The sequence below is a fragment of the Oncorhynchus gorbuscha genome, linkage group LG01 (genome assembly GCF_021184085.1).
Source record: "Oncorhynchus gorbuscha isolate QuinsamMale2020 ecotype Even-year linkage group LG01, OgorEven_v1.0, whole genome shotgun sequence".
In the NCBI taxonomy this organism is placed as follows: Eukaryota; Metazoa; Chordata; class Actinopteri; order Salmoniformes; family Salmonidae; genus Oncorhynchus; species Oncorhynchus gorbuscha.
This window is the reverse complement of record NC_060173.1, coordinates 82,289,536-82,308,360: the sequence shown is the minus strand read 5'-3', so window position 1 is coordinate 82,308,360 and position 18,825 is coordinate 82,289,536. Positions and strand designations below refer to the sequence as shown.

At 39.9% G+C, this 18,825-nt stretch overlaps 1 protein-coding gene across 5 annotated transcripts in view; it reads right to left on the bottom strand.

Moving 5' to 3' along the window:
- LOC124043712 (tensin-1-like) overlaps positions 1-17,375 on the bottom strand; it is a 307,339-nt gene extending 289,964 nt beyond the window's left edge. For 3 of the 5 annotated variants that reach the window (XM_046362593.1, XM_046362636.1, XM_046362621.1), the window contains exon 1: positions 17,176-17,375. In XM_046362593.1, coding sequence (XP_046218549.1) covers positions 17,176-17,277 — 102 coding nt within the window. In that variant the 5' untranslated portion in view covers positions 17,278-17,375. The remainder of the gene's footprint in view (positions 1-17,175) is intronic. The other 2 variants (XM_046362612.1, XM_046362630.1) reach the window with 2 other exon arrangements.
- Positions 17,376-18,825: the final 1,450 nt, after the last annotated feature.

Here is an 18,825-nt window from a genome sequence, read left to right as displayed (position 1 = left end):
TGCCAACTGTACCAGCAAAGTCCCAGCAAATGTTGGAAAGCGAGTCATGTGATTTTATGGTCTAACTATTTATCTCCCCTCGTTTAGAATCAGCCTAAACCCTCTTCATTGCTTCCATGGATGGAGAAATCAAGGGAGGTAATTCAGAAGGAAATAACAATTCCAACAGGCATATGCTGATGAAGGCTGAATTTGAGATGTGTCACCAGTTGCAGCACCATACACTCTCAGAAAAAAGGATGACTCTTGGAAGGCAAGAAGGATTCTTCGGGAGACAAAAAGGGTTCTACATAGAACGATATATCATATTTCCCAGCATTCTCTAATGCAGGGAGATTTTCAGAGTAAAATTGTTTGATACATTAATGTGACACAATGACAAATAACATACAGTTTTCTAAACTAGTCCAATCTGTTAGAACAGATTTATTGCACCTGTTACTGAGATGATTGTTCCAGTTTAGATGATTGAGGTTCTAGGAATAACCCTCCAAAGATAAAAGGGTTCCTTGTGAAAACCCTCCAGAGAGGGTTCCAGGTAGCACCATATACACAGGGTTCTTTGAAGTACCCTACATAGAAAGTTCTAGATAGAACCCTCTGTAAAGGGTTTTACCCAGCACCAAAAAGGGTTTCCAAATGGGGACAAACAAAAGAACCCTGCACCTTTTTTCAAAGAATGTATCATTTCATAAGAGCAAACCTGATTACCTGATTACATTCACTGTGTTTAAAAGTGAATTCTCACAAAGCTAAGGACCCGCTTCCCGAAATTAAGAGCCCTTAGCAATTGAGAGACAACACATCCGACACGAGCATACAGTTGAAGTCGGAAGTTTACATACACCTTAGCCAAATACATTCAAACTCAGTTTTTCACAATTCCTGACATTTAATCCTAATAGAATAATAGTAAAGAGAATAATAGTAGAGAGTGATTTAGTTCAGCTTTTATTTCTTTCATCACATTCCCAGTGGGTCAGAAGTTTACATTCTCTCAATTAGTATTTGGTAGCATTGCCATTAAACTATTTAACTTGGATCAAACATTTTGGGTACCCTTCCACGAGCTTCCCACAATAACTTGGGTGAATTCTGTCCCATTCCTCCAGACAGAGCTGGTGTAACTGAGTCAGGTTTGAAGGCCTCCTTGCTAGCACACGCTTTTTCAGTGCCAACAAATTTTCTATAGGATTGAGCTTTGTGATGGCCACTCCAATACCTTGACTTTGTTGTCCTTAAGCCATTTTGCCACAACTTTGAAAGTATGCTTGGGGTCATTGTCCATTTGGAAGACCTACTTTAACTTCCTGACTGATGTCTTGAGATGTTTCTTTAAAATATGCACATAATATGCACATTTCCTGACTCATGATGCCATCTATTTTGTGAAGTGCACCAGACCCTCCTGCAGCAAAGCACCCCCACAACATGATGCTGCCACCCCAGTGCTTCAAGGTTGGGATGGTGTTCTTCGGCTTGCAAGCCTCCGCCTTTTTCACCCAAACATAACGATGGTCATTATGGCCAAACAGTTCTATTTTTGTTTCATCAGACCAGAGGACATTTCTCCAAAAAGTACGATCTTTGTCCCCATCTGCAATTGCAAACCGTAGTCTGGATTTTAATCTCTAGGAGACAGAACGCGTCTCCTTCCTGAGCGGTATGAGGGCTGCGTGGTCCCATGGTGTTTATACTTGCGTACTATTGTTTGTACAGATGAACGTGGTACCTTCAGGCATTTGGAAATTGCTCCCAAGGATGAACCAGACTTGAGGTCTTGGCTGATTTATTTTGATTTTCCCATTATGTCAAGCAAAGAGGCACTGAGTTTGAAGGTAGGCCTTGAAATACATCCACAGGTACACCTCTAATTGACTGAAATGATGTCAATTAGCCTATCAGGAGCTTCTAAAGCCATGACATCCTTTTCTGGAATTTTAGAAGTTGTTTAAAGGCACAGTCAACTTAGTGTATGTACCCACTGGAATTGTGATACAGTGAATTATAAGTGAAATAATCTGTCTGTAAACAATTGTAGATGTCCTAACCAAATTGCTAAAAATATAGTTCGTTAACAAGAAATTTGTGGAGTGGTTGAAAAACGAGTTTTTAAGACTCCAACCTAAGTGTATGTAAACTTCCCACTTCAAATGTATGTACAGTATAATTGCCATCACATAAAGGATGTGAATGTTCTATATTTTTTGACAAACAGCATTCAGCATTCTCTCTGAAAATGTTGGTGCTGAGCGTAGAATAGGAGAACAAAAAGTTGAAATTTGGTCAGGCTCAAGAAAATAAACTTTGAAATCAGTGAATTGAGAGGGCAGTGTGAACTAGAGAAGGGATTCAGAGCACAGGTCTGTGACCACATTCCTCTATTCATTCCACTTATGAAGCCATGGACAACAAAGCAGTCCCTGTTATCCCTACCCCATCACCCCTCCTTACCTTGACCCTTTCCCCTAACCCACTTCTCTGCCCATCGCCCAGACACTACCTAGTGCAGACTACCACAATGTCGCAGCAGCACTCTTCATGGCCTCTGTCTTAAATACACACTGTTCATCACTGAGGGCCAATTCTACAATAACAAAGTGACGCCGAGACTCACACCAAAACCATTGATTGCAAAGTTGAACTAACCATACACCAAAAAGTATACTTTGAGCAATTGCCACTGAAAATGTTTGTAGAACACATTTACTTGAGGGACAGCGCAGATGCAGTTTGGTAACAGAATGACAGTAAAATCTGCCTCAGTTTTTTATGTGACCACGTTTTCCAAAAACGCTGTTATATATCTACTTTGAATTAAGATTTAAAGATGTCTGGGGTGTCAGCTATGATATTTTGGTTATTGAACTAGAGTAAGTGAACAGAATGACCACATGGGTCCTGAGTGTTTCCCCTATATTCATTAAGCAGTGGTGGCTCCTTAAATGTGATGTGATTTTTAAAGGTAATGAACAGTCAAAATCATGTTTATCATGAAATGTTATGATATTTGAATGAAAGTATGATGACCAAAGAATGAATAATAACTGTTGCTTCTACATTGATCAAGTTTGATTATGAAGGTACTGGTCTCTCCCCCATGTCAAACACTTGCATTTAATTTTGGATTGAACTTTTCTAGAACTAGGCAAGTCAGATAAGAACAAATTCTTATTTACAATGACGGGCTACCCGGACCAAACCCGGACGACGTTGGGACAATTGTGCGCCGCACTATGGGATTACCTATCACGGCAGGATGTGATACAGCCTGGATTCGTACTAGAGACTGCTGTGATGCCTCTATACACTGCGATGCAGTGCCTTAGACTGCTGCGCCACTCAGGAGCCCTAAATTCAGCCCTGCATTCAGCTGGCAGGATTATTAACGGGACAGGGTGACATCACAAGCACTGTGGCGGTCATGACATTTCGTAAGCCGGATATTGTCATGCAAAAGACTCACATTAATTGACCGCTAATTAATATACAGTGCATTCGGAAAGTATTCAGACCCCTTAAAATTTTGCCACATTTTGTTACATTAGAGCTTAATTCTAAAATTGATTTTTTTAAATTCCCTCATCAATCTACACAGAATACCCATTAATGACAAAGCAAAAACTTTATTATTTTTGAGGGGGGCAAATGTTTTACAAATAAAAAACTTAAATGTCACATTTACACACAGTGGGGCAAAAAAGTATTTAGTCAGCCACCAATTGTGCAAGTTAATTTTCATCATAGGTAAACAAAATCCTAAATCACATTGTAGGATTTTTAATGAATTTATTTGCAAATTATGGTGGAAAATAAGTATTTGGTCAATAACAAAAGTTTATCTCAATACCTTGTTATATACCCTTTGTTGGCAATGACAGTGTCATATTCTGACCTTTATTTCCTTTGCTTTGTCATTATTTAGTATGGTCAGGTCGTGAGGTGGGGTGGGCAGTCTATGTTTGTTTTTCTATGATTTGGGTATTTCTATGTTTCGGCCTAGCATGGTTCTCAATCAGAGGCAGGTGTCATTAGTTGTCTCTGATTGAGAATCATACTTAGGTAGCCTGGGTTTCTCTGTGTGTTTGTTCTTGTCTCTGTGTTTGCACCAGATAGGGCTGATTTTTTTCTTTCACATTTCTTGTTTTGTTAGTTTATTCGTGTATAGTGTCTATATTAAAGAACCATGAATAACCACCATGCTGCGTTTTGGTCCGCCTCTCCTTCACCTCAAGAAAACCGTTACAGACAGAGGTCAAATGTTTTCTGTAAGTCTTCACAAGGTTTTCACACACTGTTGCCGGTATTTTGGCCCACTCCTCCATGCAGATCTCCTCTAGAGCAGTGATGTTTTGGGGCTGTTGCTGGGCAACATGGACTTTCAACTCCCTCCAAAGATTTTCTATGGGGTTGAGATCTGGAGACTGGCTAGGCCACTCCAGGACCTTGAAATGCTTCTTACGAAGCCACTCATTCATTGCCCAGGCGGTGTGTTTGGGATCATTGTCATGCTGAAAGACCCAGCCACGTTTCATCTTCAATGCCCTTGCTGATGGTAGGCTTTGTTACTTTGGTCCCAGCTCTCTGCAGGTCATTCATTAGGTCCCCCCGTGTGGTTCTGGGATTTTTGCTCACCGTTCTTGTGATCATTTTGACCCCATGGGGTGAGATCTTGCGTGGAGTCCCAGATCGAGGGAGATTATCAGTGGTCTTGTATGTCTTCCATTTCCTAATAATTGCTCCCACAGTTGATTTCTTCAAACCAAGCTACTTACCTATTGCAAATTCAGTCTTCCCAGCCTGGTGCAGGTCTACAATTTTGTTTCTGGTGTCCTTTGACAACTCTTTGGTCTTGGCCATAGTGGAGTTTGGAGTGTGACTGTTTGAGGTTGTGGACAGTTGTATTTTATACTGATAACCAGTTCAAACAGGTGCCATTAATACAGGTAACGAGTAATCTTGATTGTTTGTAGGTGACCAAATTGTATGATTTTTAAGTAATTAATTCGCATTTTACAGTACACACTCAAAGTAGATTACTAGAATTTGTTTAATTTTGGAGTACAGGCTAGACCAATTATGTACCAAAGACATCTTAAATCAGTTTTTATGCTGTGAGTAATATGCTGTAGGCTATGCACAATCATTATTTAATTACGTTTTTTCAGGCTTGGGCTCATATACAGTATATCACAAAAGTGAGACGACCACTGCCTTGCTAAAGAAGCTGAGGGTAAAGGTGATGGACTGGCCAAGCATGTCCCCAGACCTAAACCCTATTGAGCATCTGTGGGGCATCCTCAAATGGAAGGTGGAGGAGTGCAAGGCCTCTAACATCCACCATCTCCGTGATGTCGTCATGGAGGAGTGGACGAGGAATCCTGTGTCAACCTGTGAAGCTCTGGTGAACTCCATGCCCAAGAGGATTAAGGCAGTGCTGGAAAATGATGGCGGCCACACAAAATATTGACACTTTTGGCCCAATTTTGACATTTTCACTTTTTTTTCACATTTTCACTCACTTTTGTTATTTACAAATATTTACAAAAATGTGAGGGGTGTACTCACTTTTGTGATATACTGTATATGCTTATGAATACAGTATGCTCTAATATGCTTATGGGTGTTTTGAATTCATCATCACCCCCCAAGAAAGCCCTGTCCATTTTGTTGTGTTAGGCTTTGAAACAACATCCAAACAACCATGATTCCACTCAGATTCGATCTGTAATTAAAATTCTTTGTACAAACCGATCAATCACGTTGAGGTGAGTTTTAAAAGCAAGATAATGTTTTGATGCTAAGTGTTTGTGATTTTCAATTGCACTTGCAATGATGTCAGAGAGGTTAGAGGGACAATAGAGGCCCACAGCGGAGGTGTCATAATACCCATAAAACCTTGAGGCTAAACAGGGAAATGGTTCTAATCGTTTTCCCACCATTCATTATTTCCCACCAAATAAAGGTGTGACATGGTTTATATACACTGAACAAAAATGTGAATGCTACATGTTAAGTGTTGGTCCCATGTTTCATAAACTGAAATTAAAATCCCAGAAATGTTTCATACTCACAAAAAGCTTTTCCTTTCAAATTTTGTGCACAAATTTGTTTACATCCCTATTGGTAAGCATTTCTTCTTTGCCAAAATAATCCCTCCACCTGACAGGTGTTGCATATCAATAAGCTTATTAAACAGCTCGGTCATTACACAGGTGCACCTTGTGATGGGGACAATAAAAAGCCACTTTAAAATATGCGGTTTTGTCACACAACACAATGCCTTAGATGTCTGCAAGTTTTGAGGGAGTGCAGGAATGTCCATCAGAGCTGTTGCCAGAGAATTGAATGTTAATTTCCCTGCCATAAGCTGCCTCCAACATCATTTTAGAGAATTTGGCAGTCTGTCCAACCGGCCTCACAACCGCAGACCACGCGTAACCACGCCAGCCCAGGACCTCCAAATCAGGGGTTCATCTGAGGGGAGGGTGGGGGGTCCTGCCAAGCCCTTCCCAGACAAGGAGGTATTGTGGAGTGCATAGTGACAGTACTGGAGAATTTGGCTATACCGACAAATCTATGGATAGCATAATTGCATGTGTCGAACAGGCAGGCCTACCTCTTACAGGAAGAAATAGGCTCCAACAAAGCCCTCGTTGTGAGTGAAGTTGAATTAAAACCAAGACAATTGTTGAAATGAATTACTTTCAGCACCATTGCTGCCTATCTCTTATTTGATTAGGCAGCAGCTGCTCCAAAGCTGATGTCTGCCCGCTTGCCTTTTTAGTTTACTTTCTCCTGCACTCTCTCTTCTCATTAACAAGTTAATGATTTAAAAAGTGTCTGTCACGTGACATTGTAATACATTTGGTCTCCAGTCTATGGGCTACAGAAAAAACGTCTGGGTCAGTTTTGCTCGGAAAATGCCATCCTCATCAAACTGCCACTCTGGTGGCTGCCTAATCCTGCCTAATGGGGGCGGACCGGCCGTGGGGCCTAATCATAGAATTATATTTAGAATCTCGATTAATTCAATAGCATCTCTGTGGGCCTAGTCATAAAGATTTGTCATTTAACTTTTTAAATGTATTACCTTTTCTTGTGGCATAAACACAACCAGTAATGATGTTTTCAGGCTCTTTAATTAGGCTACCCGCACACGTTCATCCACTGGCAGAATAAACTCAGCAAAAAAAGAAATGTCCTCTCACTGTCAACTGCATTTATTTTCAGCAAACTTATCATGTGTAAATATTTGTATGAACAAATTCAACAACTGAGACATAAACTGAACAAGTTCCACAGACATGTGACTAACCGAAAAGACGTGCTCAATGGGATTGAAATCCGGGCTCTTTTCTGGCCATGGCAGAACACTGACATCCCTGTCTTGCAGGAAATCACGCACAGAACGAGCAGTATTGGCTGGTGGCATTTACATGCTGGGGGGTCATGTCAGGATGAGCCTGCAGGAAGGGTACCACATGAGGGAGGAGGATGTCTTCCCTGTAACGCACAGTGTTGACATTGCCTGCAATGACAACAAGCTCAGTCCGATGATGCTGTGACACACCGCCCCAGACCATGACGGACCCTCCACCTCCAAATTGATCCCGTTCCATAGTACAGGCCTCGGTTCATTCCTTTGACGATAAACACGAATCCGACCATCACCCCTGGTGAAACAAAACCGTGACTCGTCAGTGAAGAGCACTTTTTGCCAGTCCTGTCTGGTCCAGCGACGGTAGATTTTTGCCCATAGGCGACGTGATGTCTGGTGAGGACCTGCCTTACAACAGGCCTACAATCCCTCAGTCCACCCTCTCTCAGCCTATTGCGGACAGTCTGAGCACTGAGGAGTGATTGTGAGTTCCTGGTGTAACTCGGGCAGTTATTTTTGCCATCCTGTACCTTTAAAAAAAAATATATATATTTCACCTTTATTTAAACAGGGAGGCCAGTTGAGAACAAGTTCTCATTTACAACTGCGACCTGGCCAAGATAAAGCAAAGCAGTGTGACACAAACAACAACACAGAGTTACACATGGAATAAACAAATGTAGAGTCAATAACACAATAGAAAAAGTATATATACAGTATGTGCAAATGGCGTAAGGAGGTAAGGCAATAAATAGGCCATAGTAGCGAAGTAATTACAATTTAGCAAATTAACACTGGAGTGATAGATGTGCATATGATGATGTGTAAGTAGAAATACTGGTGTGCAAAAGAGCAAAAAAGTAAATAAAAACAATATGGGGATGAGGTAGGTAGTTGGATGGGCTATTTACAGATGTGCTGTGTACAGCTGCAGCGATCGGTAAGCTGCTCAGATAGCTGATGCTTAAAGTTAGTGAGGGGGATACAGTGGGGCAAAGAAGTATTTAGCGACTAATATGTAGCGAGGGCCAGCCGACTAGAGCATACAGGTCGCAGTGGTGGGTGGTATATGGGGCTTTGGAGACAAAACGGATGGCACTGTGATAGAATGCATCCAGTTCGCTGAGTAGAGTGTTGGACGCTAGTGATGCTAGTTGGGCGGGCGTGTGTGGGCAGCTATTGAAAAGCATGCATTTAGTTTTACTAGCGTTTAAGAGCAGTTGGCGGCCACGGAACGAGTGTGTATGGCATTGAAGCTCATTTGGAGGTTTGTTAACACAGTGTCCAAAGAAGGGCCAGATGTATACAGAATGGTGTCGTCTGCGTAGAGGTGGATCAAGGCATCACCCGCAGCAAGAGCGACATCGTTGATATATACAGAGAAATGTATTCTCCCAAGAATTGAACCCTGAAGTACATCCATAGAGAATGCCAGAAGTCTAGACAACTGGGCCTCCGACTTCTCACACTGAACTCTATTTGAGAAGTAGTTGGTGAAACAGGCAAGGCAGTCATTTGAGAAACCAAGGCTGTTGAGTCTGCCAATAAGAATACGGTGATTGACAGTCGAAAGCCTTGGCCAGGTCGATGAAGACGGCTGCACAGTACTGTCTTTTATTGATGGAGGTTATGATATTGTTTAGTACCTTGAGCGTGGCTGAGGTGCACCCGTGACCAGCTCGGAAACCGGATTGCACAGTGGAGAAGGTACGGTGGGATTCAAATGTTCAGTGATCTGTTTGTTAACTTGGCTTTTGAAGACTTTAGAAAGGCAGGGCAGGATGAATATAGGTCTGTACCTGTCCCACAGGTGTGATGTTCGGATGTACCGATCCTGTGCAGGTGTTGTTACACGTGGTCTGCCACTGCGAGGACGATCAGCTGTCCATCCTGTCTCCCTGTAGCACTGTCTTAGGCGTCTCACAGTACGGACATTGCAATTTATTGCCCTGGCCACATCTGCAGTCCTTATGCCTCCTTGCAGCATGCCAAAGGCACGTTCACGCAGATGAGTAGGGACCCTGGGCATCTTTCTTTTGGTGTTTTTCAGAGTCAGTAGAAATTACTCTTTAGTGTCCTAAGTTTTCATAACTGTGACCTTAATTGCCTACTGTGTGTAAGCTATTAGTGTCTTAACGACCATTCCACAGGTGCATGTTCATTAATTGTTTATGGTTCATTGAACAAGCATGGGAGACAGTGTTTATACCCTTTACAATGAAGATCTGTGAAGTTATTTGGAATTTTACGAATGATCTTTGAAACACAGGGTCCTGAAAAAGAGGCATTTCTTTTTTTTTGCTGAGTTTATTTCCAGTCTCAACAGTGGTGATTGGAAAGAGACATCTGTTACACAAAACACCAAAAAGTGTAATGACATTATGCAATTGTCATTAAGCCAGGATTAATGCCTCCACTGCATAGCGCAGGCTATCCCACTCGTTTTCAAGTCCATTCGCTAATTGTTCATCCCTCTGACATGCGGTAATGATACATAGTGGTGTAATAGCCAACAGTTTTCTTGACATTTTGTTTTCATTATTGTGATAGGCTCATATTTTACAGGTACTGCATACCCCCTCTACATTATTGTGATAGGCTCATATTTTACAGGTACTGCATACCCCCTCTACTTATTTTGCCTGGAAGCCATACCGGACCGTACCACCTTACTTTCGACCCCTGAGCAGAGTATAATTCAATACAGTGCAGCATAGTACAGTATAGAAAACTAGAGTATAGTATAGTCCTGTAGCGTAAAGTTGAGTATATTACATTATACTGTACTCTACTCATGTGTGCTCTACCGTACTGTACTGAACTATACTCTACTTTTCTTTACTCTACTGTCCTGAACTACACTCTACTTTCATTCACTTTTCTTTACTGTGCTGTACTTTACTGTGCTGTACTTTACTGTACTGTGTTGTACTGTGGTCTACTGCAACTGTGGTTTGTGACTACTATAATTTTCCATTGTGGCCAATTCAATTGCAGTCATTCTTTTACAGATTTTTCGGTCACTCTGTTATCAATTTGGCACATTTTAATCACTTAATAGTTAATACTTCATAAACAAAATTGTTATCAGTAAAAACACTAATTGGTAGGTTTACCTTTACTTATTACTTGTGTTAACTTTCATTATTCTCCCTCCTTCCTTCTTTCATGAGGGAGATAAATTAGATAAATTAGAAACGATATGTGGGTTTTGGGAACAAAATGAAAAGACACTAGGCAAAATTTCTTAAACTTACAGAAGGCAAATGATTTCTGCACAACTAAATATAAACGTTGATATTTGTTGGCAGGGGCCTTCAACACTATTGTGTTATGATGTATTTCTTTCTCCAATACCTATTAAGATATTTTGTAGTAAAAATAATGTATGACCCCTTTTCCATCTGTATGACCAGAAATCAAAGCATTTCCTTTCCATGGGATGGAAGATGATTGAAAAACATATCTATGCCTTAATTCCCCGAAAAATATAGACTCTTACACAGCAAATTCCTCAGTGTTAAATTAACACTGAACATGTGGACCTGTATAGACACAGTGTTGAATTAACACACTGCTGAGTGTAAGCTTTATTTGCATATATCCCAAAGTGTCTTTTTGAATATATATATTTTAGAGAATTTTAAAACATACAATCTACCTGCAGTGAAGCCGCTCAACATTTACGTTATATCACAGTGTTGTAATATTAGAATGCACAAGGTGCAATTTTGGAATTGGGTAGTGCATCGTCAGTTCCTCTTGTCATGTTAGTCATTGCATACTGTGCATTCAGAAAGTATTCAGAACCCCTGACTTTTTCCAGATTTTGTCACAGCCTTATTCTAAAATGGATTAAATTGTTTTTTTTCCCCCTCATCAATCTACACACAATAACCCATAATGACAAAGCAAAAACATTTTTTTCGAAATGTTTGAAAATGTATAAAAACAAACAAACTGAAATATCACATATACATAAGAATTCAGACCCTTTACTCAGTACTTTGTTGAAACACTTTTGGCAGCGATTAAAGCATTGAGTCTTCTTGGGTCTGACACTACAAGCTTGGCACTAGAGGTCGACCGATTAATCGGAGTGGCCGATTAATTAGGGCCGATTTCAAGTTTTCATAACAATCGGAAATCGGTATTTTTGGACACTGATTTGGGCAATTTTGTTTTTACACCTTTATTTAATCTTTATTTAACTAGGCAAGTCAGTTAGGGAACACATTCTTATTTTCAATGACGGCCTAGGAACGGTGGGTTAACTACCTCGTTCAGAGGCAGAACGACAGATTTTTACCTTGTCAGCTCGGGGGATTCAATCTTGCAACCTTACAGTTAACTAGTCCAACGCTCTAACCACCTGATTACATTGCACTCCACGAGGACACTGCCTGTTACGCGAATGCAGTAAGCCAAGGTAAGTTGCTAGCTAGCATTAAAAACTTATCTTATGAAAAACAATCAATCAATCAATCATAATCACTAGTTAACTACACATGGTTGATGATATTACTAGTTTATCTAGCGTGTCCAGCGTTGCATATAATCGATGCGGTGAGTATCGTTGCTCCAATGTGTACCTAACCATAAACATCAATGCCTTTCTTAAAATCAATACATAGAAGTATATATTTTTAAACCTGCATATTTAGCTAAAAGAAATCCAGGTTAGCAGGCAATATTAACCAGGTGAAATTGTGTCACTTCTCTTGCGTTCATTGCACGCAGAGTCAGTGTATATGCAACAGTTTGGGCCGTCTAATTTGCCAGAATTCTACGTAATTATGAGATAACATTGAAGGTTGTACAATATAACAGGAATATTTAGACTTACGGATGCCACCCATTAGATAAAATACGGAACGGTTCCATATTTCACTGAAAGAATAAACGTCTTACTTTCGAGATGATAGTTTCCGGATTCGGCCATATTAATGACCTAAGGCTCGTATTTCTGTGTGTTATCATGTTATAACTAAGTGTATGATTTGATAGAGCAGTCTGACGGAGCGATGGTAGGCAGCAGCAGGCTCGTAAACATTCATTCAAACAGCACTTTCGTGCATTTGCCAGCATTTGTTTATGACTTCAAGCCTATCAACTCCCGAGATTAGGCTGGTGTAACCGATGTGAAATGGCTAGCTAGTTAGCGGGTTGTGCGCTAATAGCGTTTCAATCGTCACTCGCTCTGAGACTTGGAGTGGTTGTTCCCCTTGCTCTGCATGGGTAATGGTGCTTCGAGGGTGGCTGTTGTGGTTGTGTTCCTGGTTCGAGCCCAGGCAGGAGCGAGGAGAGGGACGGAAGCTATACTGTTACACTGGCAATACTAAAGTGCCAATAAGAACATCCAATAGTCAAAGGTTAATGAAATACAAATGGTATAAAGAGAAATAGTCCTATAATTCCTATAATAACGACAACCTAAAACTTCTTACCTGGAAATATTGAAGACTTGTGTTAAAAGTAACCACCAGCTTTCATATGTTCTCATGTTCTGAGCAAGGAACTTAAACGTTAGCTTTCTTACATGGCACATATTGCACTTTTACTTTCTTCTCCAACACTTTGCTTTTGCATTATTTAAACCAAATTGAACATGTTTCATTATTTATTTGAGGCTAAATTGATTTGATTGATGTATTGTATTAAGTTGAAATAAGTGTTCATTCAGTATTGTTGTAATTGTCATTATTACAAATCAATTCTAAAAATCAGCCGATTAACCGGTATCGGCTTTTTTCGGTGCTCCAATAATCGGTATCGGCATTGAAAAATCATAATCGGTCGACCTCTACTTGGCACACCTGTATTTGGGGAGTTTCTCCCATTCTTCTCTGCAGATCCTCTCAAGCTCTGTCATGTTGGATGGGGAGCGTTGCTGCACAGCTATTTTCAGGTCTCTCCAGAGATGTTCAATCGGGTTCAAGTCCGGGCTATGGCTGGGCCACTCAAGGACATTCAGACACTTGTCCCGAAGCCACTCCTGCGTGGTCTTGGCTGTGTGCTTAGGGTCGTTGTGCTGTTGTAAGGTGGACCTTCACCCCAGTCTGAGTTCCTGAGCGCTCTGGAGTAGGTTTTCATTAAGGTACTTTACTCCGTTAATCTTTCGCTTGATCCTGACTGGTCTCCCAGACCCTGTCGCTGAAAAACATCCCTACAGCATGACGCTGCCACCACTATGCTTCACCGTAGGGATGGTGACAGGTTTCCTCCAGACGTGACAATTGGCATTCAGGCCAAAGAGTTCAATCTTGGTTTCATCAGACCAGCTAATCTTGTTTCTTATGGTCTGAGAGTCCTTTAGGTACCTTTTGGCAAACTCCAAGCAGACATTTTTTGGTACCCTTCCCCAGATCTGTGCCTTGACATAATCCTGTCTCGGAGCTCTATGGACAATTCCTTCGAACTCATGGCTTGGTTTTTGCTCTGACATGCACTGTCACTGCAATGCCTTTCCAAATCATGTCCAATCAATTGAATTTACCAAAGGTGGACTCCACAATCAAATTGAAGAAACGCCTCAAGGATGATCAATGGAAACAAGATACACCTGAGCTCAATTTTGAGTCTCATAGCAAAGGGTCTGAATATTTATGTAAATAACGTATTTCTGTTTGTTTGTTTTTTGTAAATTTGCTAACATTTCTAAAAATCTGTTTTTGCTTTGCCATCAAGGGGTATTGTGTATAGATTTATTTTTTTAAAGTTATCCATTTTAGAACAAGGCTGTAATGCACTGTACCTTAGAGAGCTATCTGTAGCTTGTCAGAAATGTCCAGAACAACTCACATGTCAGCTATTTAGCCCACAGATATTGTTGTAATTTTTGTGTCACTCAAATATCACATGAATACACATTAGACATGGCAAAATATATAGAATTGCAGGAAATAAGCTTTAAACCTGCAAAATTCTCTCCAACAACAAGAGAGGTGTGAACAGTTTGTCATAAACAGTGCTTGTGCCCTTAGAAATACACTACATGATCAAAAGTATGTGGACAGCTCGTCGAACATCTCATTTCAAAATCATGGGCAATTATATGAAGTTTGTCCCCCCTTTGTTGCTATAACAGCCTCCACTCTGAGTGTTGCAACCTAGTACAGATTCATTTTACGCGCTACGGTCTTCAGCACTCAGCGGCCCCGTTCTGTGAACTTTTGTGGCCTATCTCTTCCATAACAATTCACTCTGTAATGTCTTGAATTAACACTCATTGGTTTAAAATAACCCCAGGGTTGGTGTTAATTACCAGAGTTGAAGCAAAACTAAGCCCATCATTATTATATTTCCCAGCATGCTCTATTGCAGTTGATTTTAATGAACTGTTTCGATATATATGTTTTTGGATTGATCAATTAATCTTATGCTTCTCAAATATAAATTACATACATTTTCTAAACTAATCCCATATGTTACTTGGACTTACTGCACCCGTTACTAAAATGGTTGTTCCAGTTTAGATGCTTCAGGTAGTCTCATATTGCAACGTCCCAACTTTGGCAGTTATGATAAATACAGGTTGTGGGTGAATACATTGTTGAAGGTTGTATATCCACATTCTGGCTGAATTTCTATAGGAATTATACATCTCTTTGAAAGCCGGCATAGTTTGACAGATTCCATGTCTAACCTTACACGTGGGGTTGTTTGAATTTCCCAAACATGAGTTCATTTAAACATCAATTGGGTTTTCATCCGCTTTTATGCTGGGTTGACCAAGCAGCTGGGTATTTTTATATGTAATCCATAGGTTATTTCCAGGATGTGTCTTATTACGGGCATGGCATTTAGGGGCATGGCATTTATTTTTGGCCACCTGAGAGAGTAAATATCATTCCTAGTGATCATGTGAAACTTTTCTTAAATATTACTGCAAATTACATATTCCAATTAAAAAATATTAAAAGGCCCTAACAGTCTTTTTCATTCTCATGTAAAATATCCTTTTGAGTGACTGAAATATCAGTTCTGTTTTTGAGCAATAGAAGTGTTAACTTTATTTATTTATTTTACTTTTTCTCTCAGGTCAAGATACCAGGAGGTTTGAAAAGACAGGCCAACTGGGTGGGAAGCTCATATTCATGAGCTTGCCTTGAGTGGCAGCTCTTTGAAACGCCTATGTCAAAAAACTTGAATGGAGTGAACAGTACTGCAGTGAAATCCTCTCAAACATTGAAATTGCATCAATGATGTCAATTGTATTATACATCTCCCGTTTGGCATGTATTTTGGAATGCAGTTTACAACAGCACTGACGGATGTGTTGACATGACAACTGCGTCAAAGTTTTGAACGAGCCCTTTGTTCCATGCTGGCTGAACACCTACCTAGCCTGTAACTAGCTAACACCAGACACAGATGAAAGGGGAAACATATAAGTGTCTTTGCCATAGATGAATAGTGTAAACTTTAATTATATTTGCTGACAGCCTACAGTCAAATTTTGGCACTGTAGAGTAGCTATCCAGCAATTTAAATCACACCTCACGGCAAACACACCTTCTCCGATGTTGATTACAAGGCGTACCGCCTTGTAATCAACATCGGAGAAGGCATATTTTAATTATGTAAGAGAATATCATGTTACCATTGTCTTGACTGCCTGTCTAGAGACACTAATATTTCAGATCAATAATCCATTTCAGAACAGCATAGCCATAGACCAATTGACGACAAAGTAACCTGACAAATCAAGGTTAGACCATATTATTGTCTAGCCTACTGTAGTTATTTGCCCTGAACTTTAGTCACAGTTACTATCCGGCTACCACCCAGCCCTGAACCTTAGAGACTGCTGCCCTATGTACATAGTCAATGGCCACTTTAATAATGTGCACATATTGTTTTACCCACTTCATATGTAATATACTGTATTCTAGTCAAGGGTCATCCTTAATAACTACTGCTGTACACACCTTTTCTATTAATATACTGTCTATAATGTTTAAAGACACCATTATATACATATATACATGAGCTGCTCTTTATTTTTTTACTTTAGTTTATTTAGTAAATATTTTCCTTAACTATTGTTTTCTTAAAACCGTATTGTTGGTTAAGGGCTTGTAAGTAAGCATTTCACGTAAGCAACTGTTGTATTCGGCGCATGTGACAAATACAAATTGATTTGAATTGACATTGATGTTCTAGACTCTGACATTGCTCATCCTAACATTGCTTAATACATTTATTTTTAATTTTGGGATTTGTGTGTATTGTTTTGCATGATTAGGTATTACTGCACTGTTGGAGCAAGAAACACAAGCATTTCGCTGCAACTGCGATAAAGTCTGCAAAATATGCGTACATGATTTTATTTGGTTACTTTCTAGTCAATTGATCTATGCTGTTCTGAAATTGATTTAGCAAAATCTCTATGTGTTTATGTGATATATTTTAAACTTTTTGAACAGATTAGCAAGAATGAATGAGTCTTTGATGAATATACGAATTTGGTCATTTAACATAATTTGTTCAACTTGCATCACAGGCATGACATGTTTAATTTCATTTAAAATCATTCTGGTTGCAAGTTCACGAAGAAATGTCATGTTTGGTCACCTTGTATTGTGTCAATGAAGGCGTTATTACTCTTTAGGCTTAATCTGTAGGCGACTATCACTCGATGTGTGGCTTGAACAGCTGTCACGCTGCCGCAGGTAGACGCATGCAGAACCCCGCATGCTTCGTTAAATGCATTGTCAAGTTCATAACGTGCTATTTTCTTTCCCTGCTATAGTTTAGAAACTCACACGTTCATTATGGGAATGGGTCCTTACCTTGTTTAACAGTCTCTTATCCTCTTTATTTTTCTCATGTTGGCCAAGAGGCATTTGCAGGAAGTCGTCTTCACAACAGATGAAACTCACCGTGCATCCCATCCAGGCAAATTCAGATCAGAGTCTCGTGGACCCATTCAAAAACGTGATATTTCAGAGCTATGCGTTCCAATCTGGATAGTGAATTCTCTCTCGCGGACACTTTAAACTACTCCCGCATGTAAAAAAAAAAAAATCATTAAAAAAATAAAAAACAGTTGCTGTGCTCTTTCCCCCAAATGACGAAACAAGTCAAACTGGACGCAATATCGCTAGCACTTCTATAAAACAGTTCTAAATTATATAAACAAGTCATAATTTCGATGGCCTGTCTCTGAATTTCTCAATTCATGTCTTGCACCAAACTTTGATCCCGTTTTCCACTAATAGTAGGAAGAGGCAGGATATTTTAGTCAAGTGAAAAAAAAGGAAACACGACTCTTGAGCACTAGTTTATTTGAATGGCTAAACTACAGATAGACAGACAGACAAACAGATAGACAGCACTGTAACAAATTGCTGTACATTTACAGCAAAATGTATAAAGTTAGCTACTGTAATTCTGTATTACAGTAATGTACAGAGAAATGTATTATGGGGGCTCAATGGCATTCAGCTACACTGCTGTAATTGTACAATATAATTATACAGTAAAGTACTGTATTACCTGTTTTGCTGTTTTTTTTACAGCAGCATACTGTGAATTATGGTGCATTGTCGGAAAATGAAATAATCACCCGGCACATTAACATATTTTGAGGCGTGCCTTGTCAGAGGCTATATTTGTTGCACCCATTAGTGAGAATGCTGTACCCCACAGAATACACTACCGTAATCTTATTTATTATTTATATAGTAAGTCTCAAGCCTTTAATGGTTAAGTATTTAGCCATGTCCTTTTGGTCTGTTTTGCCCTGTAGTCACTGACAGTTTTGAAGCCTTTGTTAAGACCTCTACAAGTGCAAGTGATATAAAACACCAACTATTCTTAAACATGCTGTAATATACAAATACTTAGCAGCCAACCTGCTTGCACTAATTCCATGTAAGTACAGTAAAACAACAACGATTACAGCAAAATAACAACAATTACAGTAGTATTTACTTTCTTACAGTATAGTAGGCTAATTGTACAGTCTTGTAATGTGTCGTTGCTCTGCATTTTACAGCAACTTATAGTAAGCTGGTGGCAAGTTTCGGTGAATATTAAAGTAACATACTATGCACTAGCCAGAGATGGGCAGAGATATAAAACATAGAAAAGGTATCTTGTTACCAATACAGGATACATTGAAGAACAATGTATCGTTAACTGCAACAACATTCTCAGAAATGTTTTACTTGCTCTGACTGTGATATGTCACAAGGCCGCCGGGCCGGACGGAATACAAGGGTGTGTTCTCAAAGCATGAGCAGACCAGCTGGCAGGTGTCTTCACAGACATGTTCACAGACTTGTCTCAGTCTATAACATGTTACAAACTGACCACCATTGTCCCTGTTCCCAAGAGCTCCAAGGTAACCTAAATGACTATCGCCTTGTAGCACTCACATTTGTAATTATGAAGTGCTTTGAAAGGCTAGTCATGACACACATCAACACCATCATCCC